This window comes from Oncorhynchus kisutch, linkage group LG30 (assembly GCF_002021735.2).
Source record: "Oncorhynchus kisutch isolate 150728-3 linkage group LG30, Okis_V2, whole genome shotgun sequence".
NCBI lineage: Eukaryota > Metazoa > Chordata > Actinopteri > Salmoniformes > Salmonidae > Oncorhynchus > Oncorhynchus kisutch.
The window spans coordinates 31,545,980-31,562,866 of record NC_034203.2 but is presented as its reverse complement, the minus strand read 5'-3'; the positions used below and the strand labels follow the sequence as shown (position 1 = coordinate 31,562,866).

The window sequence follows — 16,887 nt, the reverse complement described above, 5'->3', positions numbered from 1 at the left end:
CCCCCATGAACAAACTGATTTAACTTTCAACCCTTACTTTTCATAAAGTCCTGTAGATAATATTGTCGAGACAGGCACAATGCGCACAACTACAATACAACTCTTTGGGGCAAGACAAGGGAAAATGTGGACATGAGCTCGTCATACAATATACTATTTTGCTAGATTTTACAGAGGTAAGTTTTAATAACAGTTCTTAACCCAAGCCAGTGATGACTGGAGATATCATCTGGTTCTATTTTTGCAGTAAAAATTTTTTTTATCAGGCATGGGTGCTTGTGCTATGAAAGAGAGACTGGGGAATCAGAGCCTCAACGTTGCTACTAGTAGTGTTAATGCTGACAGGATGTGTCGTTGTAGAGATGGGTTGGAAATACAGTTTAGGATTTTTCTGGTCTTATGGCTGTTATCTGAAGTATTGCTGTTATCAACATTACTTTTGTTGATAGAGGTTTAATAGTTGTTAATATCATCATCAGAGATGTCTGTTTTTTTGCTGTAATTGGTATTATCTATGTTTTGGGTGTTGGTCTCATTGGTGTTGCCTGGATCTGAGGACTGCAGCTCAACCCGTATGCCATTGAGCTCCACCAGTCCATCATGCAGCTGGGTCGCCACCTCCCTGATCTTGGCTGCAAACTCTGACTTGGCTCCTTTCTTCAGCTCCTTGGAGTCCTTAGCCACAAAGTAGATGTCCATGCCCACAAAGAGGCCGGTGAGCACTCCGGTGGCCATGCTGGCAATCTGGACAGCTCTGGCAGCGGTGCTGCCCGCCACGTTGGCTATCTGCACCACACGCATCATCTCATTGGCATTAATGAGGATGGCCTTCCCGGCCATGGCACCATCCTCGTAGATGTTGTTGAGGCCCGGGAAGTCGCGGTTGTACGCATGCTTCTTCATCTTCAGCAGGTCGAACCTGCGCAGACTCTCAATCCCCTGCTTGATGAACAGCATGCACTTGTTGATGTCGGTGATCTTCTCCTGATAGTCCGTCACGATGGCCTCCACCTTCTTGCGGTCCATGGAGTTGTTGACCGTGTTGGAGATTCCGGCTCCAGCCGTGGTGAGGCCGCCCGCCGTGGCCACGCCCAGCCCCACCGCCGTGACAATCAGAGAGGTTCCGAAGGTGACGGGGGCCAGGGCGAGGCCTACAATGGTACATACGCCTCCTACCGCGCTGGTGGAACCACCAGTGATTTGGGCGATCTTAGTCTTCTTGTTGAAACAGTCGAGGGCGTCTGCAATGCTGTTAAGGTCAATGACGTGCTGCCATAGGCTCTCTGCACGCTCTGAGAACAGCTTGTTGAACACACGGATACCTTTCTGCACCTTCTCAGCTGTCACTGCAAACACCCTGGAAAACAAGTTCAGATGAATTAGTATTATCCATGCTTACTTACTATAGTATGATTTACCAGCTTTATAACATGGCTGTTCTATACAGCTGCACACACATAAGGTAACACCCAACATAAGGAATCACTTACTTGGCCTCCTCTTTCTCAGTCATGTCATGCTCTTGAGGCATGTCTTCCCACTCTGCAGCAAAAGAGAAAGGGCTTCATTTGGATCAAGTTTATGGAATACCCCTACGCCAGTACTGTGTGTATGTGTACATGTTTCGGACTCACGCTCCACTGTGCTCCACCACTCCATCAGGCCATCCATATTCTGCTGAGACACACATTTTCCTAAATCAGCTTCAGAAAGTCATACTTTTCAATCAAAAATCTATTTAAAATCAAATGCACAACTCCATGGCAGTTAGAGGAAACCATGAGTGAAAAGTAAATCTGTGGGTATTTAAGAGCACAGATTGATATTAACATTGTTTACAGAAACCAACCTGCTGCTCTGGCTCCGCTGGATTAATACGGAATACCTCCAATTGGTCGAATAATGATTTATTTCCACCTTTGTTCTGAGAGGGCAGGGGTGATAAATGACATGTTGTTATGTATACATTCTACACACTAAAGAAAAGTAGAACATTTCTTGGCAAACCAATGTTTTTGCTGCCAGTGTAGCAACCAAGATATAGAGACAATTAATCAGAGATCAGATTCACAGGCCAGAACTGAGAAAATACGTGGTCAGTTTCAGATTTCAAGTTGCGATTTTGGATTTCAGTTCCTTTCTCTGCTGTTTTGCAGAAGTGGAGCATTAAAATCTTCCAGGGTTCAAAGAAACAGGAAGCAGGGGAACAAGTTTAGGCAAATAGCAATCTAATCAATTCACAATGCAAAGTAAGGGGTGAGGTGGTGTGGCTGGGTGTTTGGTAGGTAGAGATAAAAAGAACAGAAGATAAAAAATAAAAAAAATAAAAAAATCTTAGTTGTGAGTCAGAGAATACCGTGTGGGGAAATCCTTCCAGTGACCAAGAAAAAGAGCTAGTCATCTAATAGACCTCATGTGACAGCCATTTTGCAATCCTGGGCCACTTTACAGTCTGTTAGCTGTGGCAGTCAAGCAATCACATACACAAACAAAACCTCAGGAGTGACGGTTGTACAGTAGATATCCAATAAAACAGCACGGGTATCTGGCAGAACAGTGTTAGTAGGAGTGTCAGGGTGCAGAGCTACCTCTGTTGAGTCACTGACTGAAACTCCCTGCTGGGGTTCGCGCTTCTTGGTTTTACCCTGAAACAGACAATAATCAAATATAACAACTTTTACACTAGAGGACTATAACAGTTATCCCACAACGGAACCATAATATGCATATTGTAAACCATAGTTAACACCTGGAGGAAGGGAACTACAATGTACACAATGGGAGATCAACAGGTGTGTGCATGAAAATAGGAGGTTTGAACGTTACCTTGCCTCCAGCACCGCGTGGCATGAAAGGATTGTGTCTCGTGGGTTCTCGCATCTTGGCCTAAGAACAATAGAATGCAAATCAATACATTAACGCAAAGGGCAAGTAAAGGGAAGTGTTCATTTGGTTCACCTAGTGGTTAGGGTAGCCTAGTGGTTAGAGTGTTGGACTAGTAACCAAAAGGTTGCAAGTTCAAATCCCTGAGCTGACAAGGTACAAATCTGTCGTTCTGCCCCTGAACAAGGCAGTTAAACCCACTGTTCCTAGGCCGTCATTGAAAATAAGAATGTTCTTAACTGACTTGCCTAGTTAAATAAAAAGGTACAATTTTAAAAAACATTTTTTAAAACTCAGCGAAAACTTTTAGAAACATGGTGAGAAAATCTGGAAAACACCAGCATTTAATCATGGAATAATCTTAACTGAATTGAAACCCTGATATTTGCATGAACACAGCAAGGATAGTGTACTGTGCCCATATTCCTAAAGCGTATCAGAGTATGAGTGCTTATCTAGGATCAGGACCCCACCTGTCAATATAATCATTACGGTCTAAAAGCCCAAACTAATCCTAGATCAGCGCTCCTTCCCCCGAGAAGCTTTGTGGATACAGGTCGAGGTCTAGGGGGATGTAGAATATAAGATGAAAACAAACTTACTGATGTGCTATCTGTAAGTTTAACCACGGCCTCTTCTTCATCCTTGTCCTCTCCCTCTTTTACCACCGGGAAGAGAGATTGACCCACTTTAAGGCATTCATCATCACATTGGTCCTAGAAAATAAATTACAGATAAGGAGTGTGCATGTATTTGCGTGTGTGTGTGTGTGTGTGTGTGTGCGACCGTATGTGCATGCGCTTACCAGATTGTCTTTTTTTGTATTTTGCTGACCACGTCTGGCTGGTCTGTTTATCTCCTGGAAACATAAGACAAAATCCTCCTATATGAGCCACCATGACACAGGATAACTGATAGATACAGATAATTTAGATATGATTATAAATCCTGACCAGTCAATCATCCAAGCCTACCTCTTCTGTGGGTCTAGGAGGAACCACTGGAGTTTCAGCAGTTTTCCCTTTCCTCTCACTCTGCATCATATTACAGTTAGCCTGAAATAGTCAGAAGGACGAATATAGTCACCATCTGAATTGTGCATTAATTAAACAGAGATACCGGTACACTACATATACAGAGGGGTCAGAAATGATTGACATCCTTGATAAAGATGAGCAGTAATAACTGTATAAAATAAACAATTCAAATACTGAACTATATTGTATGCTCCATTATATTTTATACTAAAACAATTGCTCAGAGAAAGACTGTGTTAACAAGTAATACTTGTTTTTTCTCAAAAAGGGTAGGGGTCAAAATTGACACCCCTAAATAATCTTAGAATTGAAGTCGTCAAAAGTTTAGCATTTGGTCCTAGAATGCATTGACAACATCAAGCTTGGATGCATTTGCAGTTTATTTTAGTTGGGTTTCAGATTTAATGCCCAATAGAAATTAATGGTATATAATGTAGTGTGTCATTGGAGTCATTTGTATTGTAAATAAGAATATAATATGTTTCTAAATACATTAATGTGAATTAGGGATGACCCCAATTAGTCAACGGGTCGATAGGTTGTTGGTCGACCAAGATTTTCTTTTGTCAAGCAGTAGCGCATATATATATACATACATACATACATACATACATATATACACATATACACACACACACACACACACACACACTGCTCAAAAAAAGAAAAGGAACACTAAAATAACACATCCTAGATCTGAATGAATGAAATATTCTTATTTTCTTTACATAGTTGAATGTGCTGACAACAAAATTACACAAAAATGATCAATGGAAATCAAATGTATCAACCCATGGAGGTCTGGATTTAAAGTGGAAAACCACACTACAGGCTGATCCAACTTTGATGTAATGTCCTTAAAACAAGTCAAAATGAGGCTCAGTAGTGTGTGTGGCCTCCACGTGCCTGTATGACCTCCCTACAATGCCTGGGCAAGCTCCTGATGAGGTGGCGGATGGTCTCCTGAGGGATCTCCTCCCAGACCTGGACTAAAGCATCCGCCAACTCCTGGACAGTCTGTGGTGTAACGTGGCGTTGGTGGATGGAGCGAGACATGATGTCCCAGATGTGCTCAATTGGATTCAGGTCTGGGGAACGGGCGGGCCAGTCCATAGCATCAATGCCTTCCTCTTGCAGGAACTGCTGAAACACTCCAGCTACATGAGGTCTAGCATTGTCTTGCATTAGGAGGAACCCAGGGCCAACCACACCAGCATATGGTCTCACAAGGGGTCTGAGGATCTCATCTCAGTACCTAACGGCAGTCAGGCTACCTCTGGCGAGCACATGGAGGGCTGTGCGGCCCCCCAAAGAAATGCCACCCAACACCATGACTGACCCACCGCCAAACCGGTCATGCTGGAGGATGTTGCAGGCAGCAGAACGTTCTCCATGGCGTCTCCAGACTCTGTCACGTCTGTCACATGTGCTCAGTGTGCACCTGCTTTCATCTGTGAAGAGCACAGGGCGCCAGTGGCGAATTTGCCAATCTTGGCAAATGCCAAACGTCCTGCACGGTGTTGGGCTGTAAGCACAACCCCCACCTGTGGACTTTGGGCCCTCATACCACCCTCATGGAGTCTGTTTCTGACCGTTTGAGCAGACACATGCACATTTGTGGCCTGCTGGAGGTCATTTTGCAGGGCTCTGGCAGTGCGCCTCCTGCTCCTCCTTGCACAAAGGCGGAGGTAGCGGTCCTGCTGCTAGGTTGTTGCACTCCTACGGCCTCCTCCACGTCTCCTGATGTACTGACCTGTCTCCTGGTAGCACCTCCATGCTCTGGACACTACGCTGACAGACACAGCAAACGTATTTTCCACCATAATTTGCAAATAAATTCATTAAAAATCCTACAATGTGATTTTTCTGGATTTTTTCTCTCATTTAGTCTCTCATAGTTGAAGTGTACCTATGATTAAAATTACAGGCCTCTCTCATCGTTTTAAGTTGGAGAACTTGCACAATTGGTGGCTGACTATTGCCCCACTGTATGTACATATACACACACCAAAAAAAGAAATGTCCCTTTTTCAGGACAAGGTCTTTCAAAGATACTTTGTAAAAATCCAAATAACTTCACAGATCTTCATTGTAAAGGGTTTAAGCACTGTTTCCTATGCTTGAACCATAAACATAAACATGCACCTGTGGAACAGTCGTTAAGACACTAACAGTTTACAGACAGTAGGCAATTGAAGTCACAGTTCTGAAAACTTATGACACTAAAAGAGGCTCATCCTGAGATGACCCTCTAGCATGATAATGCCACCAGACATACTGCTCGTTCTGTGTATGATAGCAATGCCTGCAAGATAGGAATGTCAGTGTTCTGCAATGGCCAGCGAAAAGCCCGGATCTCAATCCCATTGCGCACATCTGGGACCTGATGGATCGGAGGGTGAAGGCTAGGGCCATTCACCCCAGAAATGTCCGGGAACTTGCAGGTGCCTTGGTGGAAGAGTGGGGAAACATCTCACGGCAAGAACTGGCAAATCTGGTGTAGTCCATGAGGAGGAGATACACTGCAGTACTTAATGCAGCTGGTGGCTACACCAGATACTGACTGTTAATTTGATTTTGACCACCCCTTTGCTCAGGGACACATTATTCCATATCTGTTAGTTACATGTCTGTGGAACTTGTTCAGTTTGTGTCTCAGTTGTTGAATCTTATGTTCATACAAATATTTATACATGTTAAGTTTGCTGAAAATAAAACAGTTGACAGTGAGAGGAGGTTTCTTTTTTTGCTGATATACACACACACACACACACACACACACACACACACACACACAGGTTGGAGTCATTAAAACTCATTTTTCAACCACACCAAAACTATTGTTTGTCAACAAGAGATGTTTGGAAAGTCAGTTAGGACATCTACTTTGTGCATGACAAGTCATTTTTCCAAAAATGGTTTACAGACAGATTATTTCACTGTATCAATTCCAGTAGGTCAGAAGTTTACATACACTAAGTTGACTGTGCCTTTAAACAGCTTGGACAATTCCAGAAAATTAGGTCATGGCTTTAGAAGCTTCTGATGGGCTAATTCACATCATTTGAGTCAATTGGAGGTGTACCTGTGGATGTATTTCAAGGCCTACCTTCAAACTCTTTGCTTGACATCATGGGAAAATCTAAAGAAATCAGCCAAGACCTCAGAAATAATTGTAGAGCTCCACTAGTCTGGTTCATCCTTGGGAGCAATTTCCAAACACCTGAAGGTACCACGTTCATCTGTACAAAAAAATAGTACGCAAGTATAAACACCATGGGAACACACAGCTGTCATACCACTCAGGAAGGAGACGCGTTCTGTCTCCTAGATATGAACATCATTTGGTGCGAAAAGTGCAAATCAATCCCAGAACAGCAAAGGACCTTGTTACTTTCAGCATCTTCACAGGTACAGATGTATCTATATCCACAGTCAAACGAGTACTATGTCAACATAACCTGAAAGGCCACTCAGCAAAGAAAATCCACTACTTCAAATCCGCCATCAAAAAGCCAGACTACGGTATGCAACTGCACATTTTGACAAAGATCGTACTTTTTTGAGAAATGTCCTCTGGTCTGTTGAAACAAAAATAGAACTGTTTGGTCATAATGACCATCGTTATGTTTGGAGGGAAAAGGGGGAGGCTTGCAAGCCAAAGAATACCATCCCAACCGTGAAGCACGGGTGTGGCAGCATCATGTTGTGGGGATCCTTTTGCTGCAGTAGGGACTGGTGCACTTCACAAATAGATGGCATCATGAGGCAGGAAAATGATGTTGATATATTGAAGCAACATCTCAAGACATCAGTCAGGAAGTTAAAGCTTGGTCGCAAATGGGTCTTCCAAATGGACAACGACCCCAAGCATACTTCCAAAGTTGTGGCAAAACGGCTTAAGGACACCAAAGTTAAGGTATTGGAGTGGCCATCATAAAGCCCTGACTTCAATCCTATAGAACATTTGTGCGCAGAACTGAAAAAGCATGTGCGAGCAAGGAGGCTTACAAACCTGACTCAGTTACACCAGCTCTGTCAGGAGGAACTTATTGTGGGAAGCTTGTGGAAGCCTACACCGAAACATTTGACCCAAGTTAAACAATTGAAAGGCAATGCTATCAAATACTAATTGAGTGTATGTAAACTTCTGACCCACTGGGAATATGAATAAATAAATAAATTTAAACTATTATTCTGACATTTCACATTCTTAAAATAGTGATCCTAACTGACCTAGGAGTGTGCAAAGCTGTCATCAACGCAAAGGGTGGCTACTTTGAAGAATCTCAAATATAAAATAATGTTGATTTGTTTAACACTTTTGTTTACTACATGATTCCATATGTATTATTTCATACTTTTGATGTCTTCACTATTATTCTACAATATAGAAAATAGTAAAAACAAAGAATAACCATTGACTGGTACTGTACGTATTCAGACCCTTTGCCTATGAGACTCGAACTTGAGCTCAGGTGCATCCTGTTTCCATTGATCATGCTTGGGATGTTTCTACAACTTGGTGTCCACCTGTGGTAAATTCAATTGATTGGACATCATTTGGAAAGGCACACACCTGTCTAAATAAAAGGTCCCACCATTGACAGTTCATGTCAGAGCAAAAACCAAACCATGAGGTCGAAGGAAGTCTGTAGAGCTCAGAGAGAGGATTTTGTCGAGGCACAGATCTGGGGAAGGGTACCAAAAAATGTCTACAGCATTGAAGGTCACCTAAAACACAGTTTCCGCCATCTTTCTTAAATGGAAGAAGTTTGGAACCACAGAGACTCTACCTAGAGTTGGCTACCTGGCCAAACTGAGCAATCGGGGGAGAAGAGCCTTGGTCAGGGAGGTGGCCAAGAACTCAATGGTCACTGACAGAGTTCGAGTTCCTCTGTGGAGACGGGAGAACCTTCCAGAAGGACAACCATCCCTGCAGCACTCCACCATTCAGGCCTTTATGGTAGTGGCCAGACGGAAGCCACTCCTCAGTAAAAGGCACATGACAGCCCGCTTGGAGTTTGACTACCCTTAGAAGTAGGCCTGTAGGCTACCTGGCCTGCTCGCAAATGTAGGAATAGGAATGTGCCCATTTGGGGATCTGATAGTATTTCTGATTGGCTGTAGAGCTTCTCAAAGTAATGTTTTCTTCACCTAAATAGCAAGCAAACAAAGTATGTTTTTACATCCATTGAGAATGACAATAGTTCCTCAATGTATTTTTAAATCTTTCCAGCTCTCTCCCTTTCGATAACCACTCAGCGTGAAAGGGAAAAATGTCATGCTCCGATCCAGTGGAAACGTCATCAAACAGACCTACCTGATAACTTACCTGATAAAGTGCTTGACTTAGACAAATAGGTTCTGGTTCTAATTTTTGATGCTGGTACTGTTTAAGTACAGGAGCTCCACAATACTTTTGAGATAATATTCTATAAGAGGAACAGAAGCTCAAGCGGTAGAGCATTTGAGGTGTCGGTACTCAGCTCTAGTGAGCTCCTGCACAAGTCAAGCATTGCTTCATATCCCTTGCGTAAATAGCCTACAGCTGTGTCTGTCCTGAGCTCACTGGCACAGAAACTGAGCGCCCAGAATATTTTATACAATGTTGCAAGTTCGTTAGGCAAGCATTGGGCCAGACCAAAGTTAATACAATGTTTCAAGTTGGTTGCAGACAGGCCATGCGTAGCCAATGTGATTTATAGGTTATTTATTTTTTAAATCCGAATATTTTCTACTTGCAGGCTGCAATGTTTTTATTTGTTGTCTTTATGTAGGCAATTTTTTTTTTACATAGTTGGCAATAGGAGTCACTTTAGGTTTTTATCATTTTTATTCAAATTTGGATAGAATTTTGATTAATCACATGACAATGACTGAGATATGAAGACGTTATTATAAAACAACACTGTTCCACAAAAATGTGCTTATGAAAACCACAACTGGCACACAGATAGGTAGAAATAGTAAGATAAATTGGCATGCCACATGAGAAAGGTTTCCGACTCCTCATTTAGCCTATTACCGGCAACTTCAGGAGAGTAATGGCAGAATCTGCAAAAGCCAGCAGGAGAGGGATGAGAATGGTTTGGTCAAATGTATGTTTTTCTTCTGCTTATCTAGCTAGATCTCTGGTTCCCGAGTCATTTGTGTTTTATTTCATTAAAAAAGCATTAGACAAGCTCAATGCATATAGTTGATTTTATTAAAACACAGAGTGTCTATATAGGAGAAAATACTCATAAAAATAAAAAAAATTGGCGAATCGAACAGATGACTTTCAGGCGACTAAGTATTTATTTTTTGGTCCAGGACAGCCCTAATGTGGATGCTTCAATGATTATGGATAATCCTGAATGAATCGTGAATAATTATTAGTGAATAGTTACAAGAGGATCAAAGATCATACCCCCAAGACATGCTAACCTCCCCATGTTAATGGTGAGAGGTTAGCAAGTCTTGGAAGTATGATCTTTGACCCTCAAATTAAATTCAGACCCCACTATAGATAACACACATCCAAAAATGAACATGACTGGTGTAAACCATACCTGATTGTCATTCGTCTCCCTCTTCTTCAGTCTGTCATGTAAGGCTGTATCCTCCAGCTCCTGTGGAGAGGTGACAGACAACCTCAGTAGAGATATAGAAAACATTTGACATACGGTAAGGAGGAGCAGTTTGCCTACCTCTTCAGTGGGTCTGGGAGGAACTGCTGGCTGTGTTTCAGTTCTCTCCTTCCTCTCTCTCTGGATCAGATTGCTTTTGACCTGACAAGGACACTCACAGTCAATCACTGTTCTGTTCCTGTGACTTTGTGGGAGTTAGAGAAGCAAAGGCTGGTGGGAACTTTAGGAAAAGGTGGAGACAAGGAAGAGAGAGGACTTTCGAAAGAGAGAAGCAACTTTGATTGTGTGTATGGTCTTGATCTTCTATCCTTCCCACAAGGATAGTAAAACAAAGAACATTTCCAATGTCCCCACAATCACAAAGGCTATTTTCAGTTATGTTTAGATTTATGGTTAGGTTTAGGGTAAATAATGTTTAGAATGGAAATCAATTTCAGGTCTCCGCTAGGATAGTAGAACAAGTGTGTGGGATATAAATTTAACAAACTCACTGTTTTTTGCTTTTCCTCTTCCTGCCTCTCCTTGTCCCCGAGTAACTTTGCATCTTCATTGTCCTTCTGAACAAGGAAAGACATTGTTATTTTAAAGGGATCACCCTTCTCACCATATTGATTAACATCTCTGCAGCATCACCACTTGTACTGAACTCAAAACCACCAACACAAACCGCCACTATCACGACTTTGAAAACATCACGCCATCATAATCCTAACGAACATTTCACAAAAATCATAATCATTGATACAAGCACCACCACCAACAGTTAAATTAATTGTAATTTTTACTGTAGTTAAAGAGCAGAATGAATTCATTTTTGATATGGCTCCATTGGTAATTCTGACAGAAATGACATGCAATAAGACTTGAATTACATAATGAAACAGTAACAGTAACAGATGAACAGGGCCGTACATAGGAATGTCTGTGGTTGGGAAGCTTTTCTGTGGTGGCAGGTGGCTTTTCAACATCTGATCCTGGTTCCTTATATACAGTGCCTTCAGAAAGTATTCATAACCCTCGACTTACTCCACATTTTGTTGTGTTAACAGCCTGAATTCAAAATAGATTAAAACTTCTTTTTTTTTTTATATACACACACAAAAACGCATCATGACAAAGTGAAAACATGTTTTTAGAAATGTTAGCTAATTTATTGAAAATGAAAAATATATATAATTTACATAAGTATTCACACCCCTGAGTAAATACATGTTAGAGTCACCTTTGGCAGTGATTACAGCTGTGAATCTTTCTGGGTAAGTCTCTAAGAGACTTGCACACATGGATTGTACAATATTTGCCCATTATTATTTTCAAAGTTCTTCAAGTTCTGTTAAATTGGTTGATTATTGCTAGACAATCATTTAAGTCTTGCCATAGTTTTTCAAGCAGATTTATGTCAAAACTAACTCTGCCACTCAAACATTCACTGTCTTCTTGGTAAGCAACTCCACTGTAGATTTGGCCTTGTGTTTTAGGTTATTATCCTGCTGAAAAGTAAATGTATCTCCCAGTGTCTGGTGGAAAGCAGACAACCAGGTTTCCTCTAGGATTTTGCCTGTGCTTAGCTCCATTCCATTTCTATGTTTATCCTGAAAAACTCCCCTGCCCTTAACGATTACAGGCATACCAGTAACATGATGCAGCCACCATTATGCTTGAAAATATGGAGAGCGGTACTCAGTATTGTATTGTATTTAATTTTCCCCAAACATAAGACTTCGTATTCAGGACAAAAAGTTAGTTGACACATTTTTGTGACCACCAGATGCATATCGGTATCCCCAGTCATGTGAAATCTATGGATTCGGGCCTAATTTATTTATTTAAATGGACTAATTTCCTTATATAAACTGTAACTCAGTAAAATCATAGAAATTGTTGCATGTTGCATTTATATTTTGTTCAGTATGTTTGTTCTCGGGCTGTAGATGTTGCCACCATATTCAGCTCAAACTATCAGTCTCAAGCATCGTTATAAATTTATTTACTCTATCGTCATAGTTCAAACTGTCATATGATAGTGAAAGAAAATAAGCACAACCTATGGAAAAACCACATGAATTTCATGCAAAATCATGTGATTTTCTACAAGTGACATCTATTTTTTTCTGGAGGGATCTTATTAGTGTAATCTCATTGGCTAGTACAACAGCTATGATGTCTTACTTTGGGAGTTGATTTAAAAGGATTCAGCTTGTTCATGGCTCCAACCAGTTTGTTCTGACAGATAAAGACAAAAATTTTATTAAAAGCTGCTTATTATTTGCTGGGGGTGTTATATGAAGCGATCCAAATGCAACCTAGTTGCATGCAAAACTAATTGGAGGCAAGTTGCATTGTGTAACACCAGCCTCACCTTTGAGGTCTTGTCTGAGAGACTGTCACTGCTGGCTGACAGATCACTGTGTAGATAGGTTATCCCGAAACAAAGAAAGGGACACATGTTTTACAGTTAAGTACATTCTGAGTTGAGATTCCATATTGATGAATAAAGAGTACAGCAACAAATTCGACCAAAATGCTTACCTCTTTGGTTTTAGAGTGTTTTTCAGAAGAGGTGAGATTCTCCTTTGATCCTGATGTGTTTTCAGCCTTCTACTTTTCCTGCAATTAAAGATGCCATCAATATCATTAAAAAAAAGTATAAATATTGATAGCACTATCACCTGCACAGGTCCTGAGCATTCTGCTGGTGTAGAGGATCCCAGTGAATTTGTTGTTTTTCATGGTAAATAGTGTGTGTGTGGGGGGGGGGGTATACATTGTGTCACATAACAGCACTGCCCTCTTTCTACACTAGGCTGCTCCTTGTGGATTAATTCAGAGGATTTAGAAAAATACACAGAAGGATTGGTCAATGGTTATGGTTCTTGTATTAAAGAAAACCTATTGTAGCGAATTTGGGGGTAGCCCAAACCGGGTCTCGAGCCCGGTTTGTCAAGCCAACACCTTAACCGTTATGCCAAGAGGTCTTGATGGGATTGCTAGGTGTTGGGTTGGTCACTACATTATACTCTCTTCCTTTGGGAAAGAATGTCGCCGCGTTTCAATACTATACCAAGTCCCTCGTGTGCACGCCTCTCCGATGGCCTAACGGGCACCCTCCCACGTCCGACACCAGTGTAGTGAATTCGCGGGGTAGTCCCGACCAGGACTCGAACCCAGGTCCAGCAACAATTAACCCCTTGAAGAGGCCGCTAGGTGTTGGATTGTTCGTATCAATATGTAGGCCACTCAGTTTCACCATAATTTAACTCTCTCCCAAAAAAAATAAACTTGCCCACGGTTGGCTCAGTGTGAACTACAATTCCGACGCTAAGTTTTATCGTTTAGAAAAACACATTAATCATAGCTTGCAAAGCGGTTTTCGAAACATATGATGATATGCCCCTTATCTTTCACATTCATAACAGCGAGAAATAATTTTTTAAATATAAATACACACTTACTGTAGCAGTTTTGCACAGATCCATATGCTCTGTGTGCCTCCAGTTGATGAACTACACTCCCTCCCCAGTTACAGTGCATTCAGAAAGTATTCAGACCCCTTGACATTATCCACATTTTGTTACAGCCTTATTTTTAAATTATTTTAATTTTTTTCCTCAATCTACACACACTACCCCATTAACGACAAAGCGAAAACAGTTTTAAAAATTGTTTTGCAAATGTATTACAAATAAACAGAAATACCTTAAGTATTCAGACCCTTTGCTATGGGACTCAAAATTGAGCTCAGGTGCATCTGTTTTCAATTGATTATGCTTGAAATGTTTGGAGTCCACCTGGGGTAAATTCAATTGATCAGACATGATTTGGAAAGGAACACACCTGTCTATATAAAGGTCCCACAATTGACAGTGCATGTCAGAGAAAAAAAACAAGCCATGAGGCTGAAGGAATTGTCCGTAGAGCTCCGAGACAGGATTGTGTTGAAGCACAAATCTGGCGAAAGGTATCAAAAGAAATCTGCAGCATTGAAAGTCCCCACAGTGGCCTACATCATTATTAAATGGAAGAAGTTTGGAATCACCAAGACTCTTCCTAGAGCTAGCCGCCGGCCAAACTGAGCAATCGGGGGAGAAGGGCCTTGGTCAGGGAACCCGATGGTCACTCTGGCTGAGTTCCAGAATTCCTCTGTGGAGATGTGAGAACTTTCCAGAAGGACAATCATCTCTGCAGCACCAATCAGGCATCTATGTTAGTGGTCAGATGGAAGCCACTCCTCAGTAAAAAAAAGGCACATGACTGCCCACTTGGAGTTTGCCAAAAGGCACCTAAAGGACTCTCAGACCATGAGAAACAAGATTATCAGGTCTGAGGAAATCAAGATTGAACTCTTTGGCCTGAATGCCAAGCGTCACATCTGGAGGAAACCTGCCACCATCCCTACAGTGTAGCATGGTAGTGGCAGCATCATGCTGTGGGGATTTTCAGTGGCAGGGACTGGGAGACTAGTCAGGATCAAGGCAAAGATGAACAGATTAAAGTTTTTAAAATTAAATTAAAAAATTAAAAGACTACTCCAGAGCGCTTAGGACCTCGGACTGGGGCAAAGGTTCACCTTCCATCAGGAGGACAACTTTAAGGAAACAGCCAAGAGAATGCAGGAGTGGCTTCGGGACATGTCTTGGAATGTCCTTGAGAGGCCCAGCCAGAGCCTGGATTTGAACCTGATCGAACATGTCTGGAGTGACCTGAAAATAGCTGTGCAGCGACAGTACCCATCCAAGCTGATACAGATTGAGAGGATCTGCAGAGAAGAATGGGAAGCTCCCCAAATACAGGTGTGCCAAGCTTGTAGTGTCATACCCAGGAAGAATCGAGGCAGTAATCGCTGCCAAAGATGCTTCAACAAAGTACTGAGTAAATGGTCTGAATGAATACCTATGTAAATGTGATTTCAGTTTTTTTATACGTTTTCTAGAAACCTATTTTTTCTTTGTCATTATGGGGTATTGTGTGTAGATTGATGATAAATAAAAACTTTAATCCATTTTAGAATAAGGCAAGGGGTCTGAATATTTTCCGAACGCACTGTATGCTTACACACAGATGTTCCGAGCACGCTAGATGCCTGCCTCGGTTTTCCGTTAACACGCGTAGCAACATGGAGATATGGCTGTGCGGAAACCCTAAATTATGTCTTAATATACCCTCTTTTTCTGATATGAAAAATACATTCCTTATGTTTCCAAAACCGTACCGTAATTTGCGTTACCTTTTAGAGAAGGCATCGGGGCTCTTAAGAAGACTCACGATAAGTAGATGATTAAACTCAAACGATTTAGGATGGAGTTGAGAAGCAACTACTGAAGCTCCGACATAACAATTTTGTTTTTAAAAAGAAACTGGTTTCAGCACCCATAGAATAGCCCCCAATGACGGAAGACAGAGTGGACTACCTGTGCTAATTAGCTATCTGCGTCTCTGAACACCTGTGTGTAAACGGAAGACTGTCGACACTAAAATACTGACGACTGCAAAAAAATTTAAACAATGTATTTTTTTTGTGTAGTGTAGCTGTACCTGCCATGATTATTATAATTTGTCTAATGTTATTTTGTTTTTAGTACAAGGAAAATTGTAAACCCATGTGGGCTGGGCACTGGTAGGTGTATGACGCTTAATAAAATCATATAAATAAACCGTGTGTATTTTGCGTTTGTGAAATGGTTTTAATGTGCTAGGAAAGTCGAGGGATTTATGTTCATAGAACTGTAAGGCAATTGAGAATCGATTCATGTTTAGATTGAGTATTTAGCGGGTTTGGCTTCCAGAGGCATTTCGCCTATAAACGGAACATTTAATGTCCTTTGATGATAAGGAGTAACTTTAGGCTTCTTTAGTGCATTATTGGGGTATGATGGGCTAACCATGACTTCTCCCTCACACTCCAAATCAACAATGGCATCGCCCTTTCCGATCCTGTCAACACAAATGTTAACTATCTCTATTATACAGGAGCAATTTATGGTAAGTTAAAAAATGTACACCATTGTTGCGGACACCACAGATCAAAACATCACTTAAACGTATAATCAAAACCGTTTCAACATGATTCGACGCTTACCATTACAACTGCCTACTGGTTGTTTGTCTGTGATCTTCAAGCAATATACGCGTTGAAAGCCTTTTTCGATCGTAAAAGAAGTTGCTGTGGTTGCTGAAATGTAGGCTGTGTGAATAGTTGTTCTTCGGTTTATTAGACTAGCAGTTGGCTTGATTCTTTACCAGTTGTTGAACTTTTCTTTCTAGGGTGTAACACTAGCTAAAGTGTGTTACGTCACATATGTAATAATAACTATGTTCGCTTCCATTACTTCTTCTTT

The 16,887-nt window shown here is 41.4% G+C and overlaps 1 protein-coding gene across 6 annotated transcripts; it reads right to left on the bottom strand.

The window, feature by feature from the left end:
- Positions 1-326: 326 nt before the first annotated feature.
- Positions 327-16,887, bottom strand: apol1 (apolipoprotein L, 1). 6 transcript variants are annotated; one of them, XM_020467208.2, is made up of 16 exons: positions 16,629-16,887; positions 13,082-13,159; positions 12,912-12,957; positions 12,722-12,775; positions 11,044-11,109; positions 10,613-10,693; positions 10,475-10,534; positions 3,858-3,938; positions 3,689-3,742; positions 3,486-3,599; positions 2,827-2,886; positions 2,589-2,645; positions 1,850-1,924; positions 1,635-1,677; positions 1,491-1,542; positions 327-1,357 (listed from the first exon to the last, which is right to left on the bottom strand). In XM_020467208.2, the coding sequence occupies exons 4-16, from the start codon at positions 12,755-12,757 to the stop codon at positions 454-456; spliced, it is 1,683 nt and encodes a 560-aa protein (XP_020322797.1). In that variant the 5' UTR covers positions 12,758-12,775; positions 12,912-12,957; positions 13,082-13,159; positions 16,629-16,887; the 3' UTR covers positions 327-453. The 6 variants fall into 6 exon arrangements, with proteins under 6 accessions (XP_020322797.1, XP_020322798.1, XP_031666499.1 ...); XM_020467209.2 differs by having other exon boundaries at positions 1,635-1,674; XM_031810639.1 differs by lacking the exon at positions 16,629-16,887 and adding an exon at positions 15,777-15,927.

What these genes read in the sequence shown, in the direction of transcription:
- apol1 (XM_020467208.2), bottom strand. Translation starts at nt 12,757, where the DNA reads ATGAACAAGCTGAATCCTTTTAAATCAACTCCCAAA. An exon ending in AAGAGGAAAAGCAAAAAACA is followed by an intron (nt 10,694 to 11,043) that starts GTGAGTTTGTTA and finishes TGTCCTTGTCAG; the next exon opens with GTCAAAAGCAATCTGATCCA. An exon ending in CAGTCAGTGACTCAACAGAG is followed by an intron (nt 1,925 to 2,588) that starts GTAGCTCTGCAC and finishes CTGCCCTCTCAG; the next exon opens with AACAAAGGTGGAAATAAATC.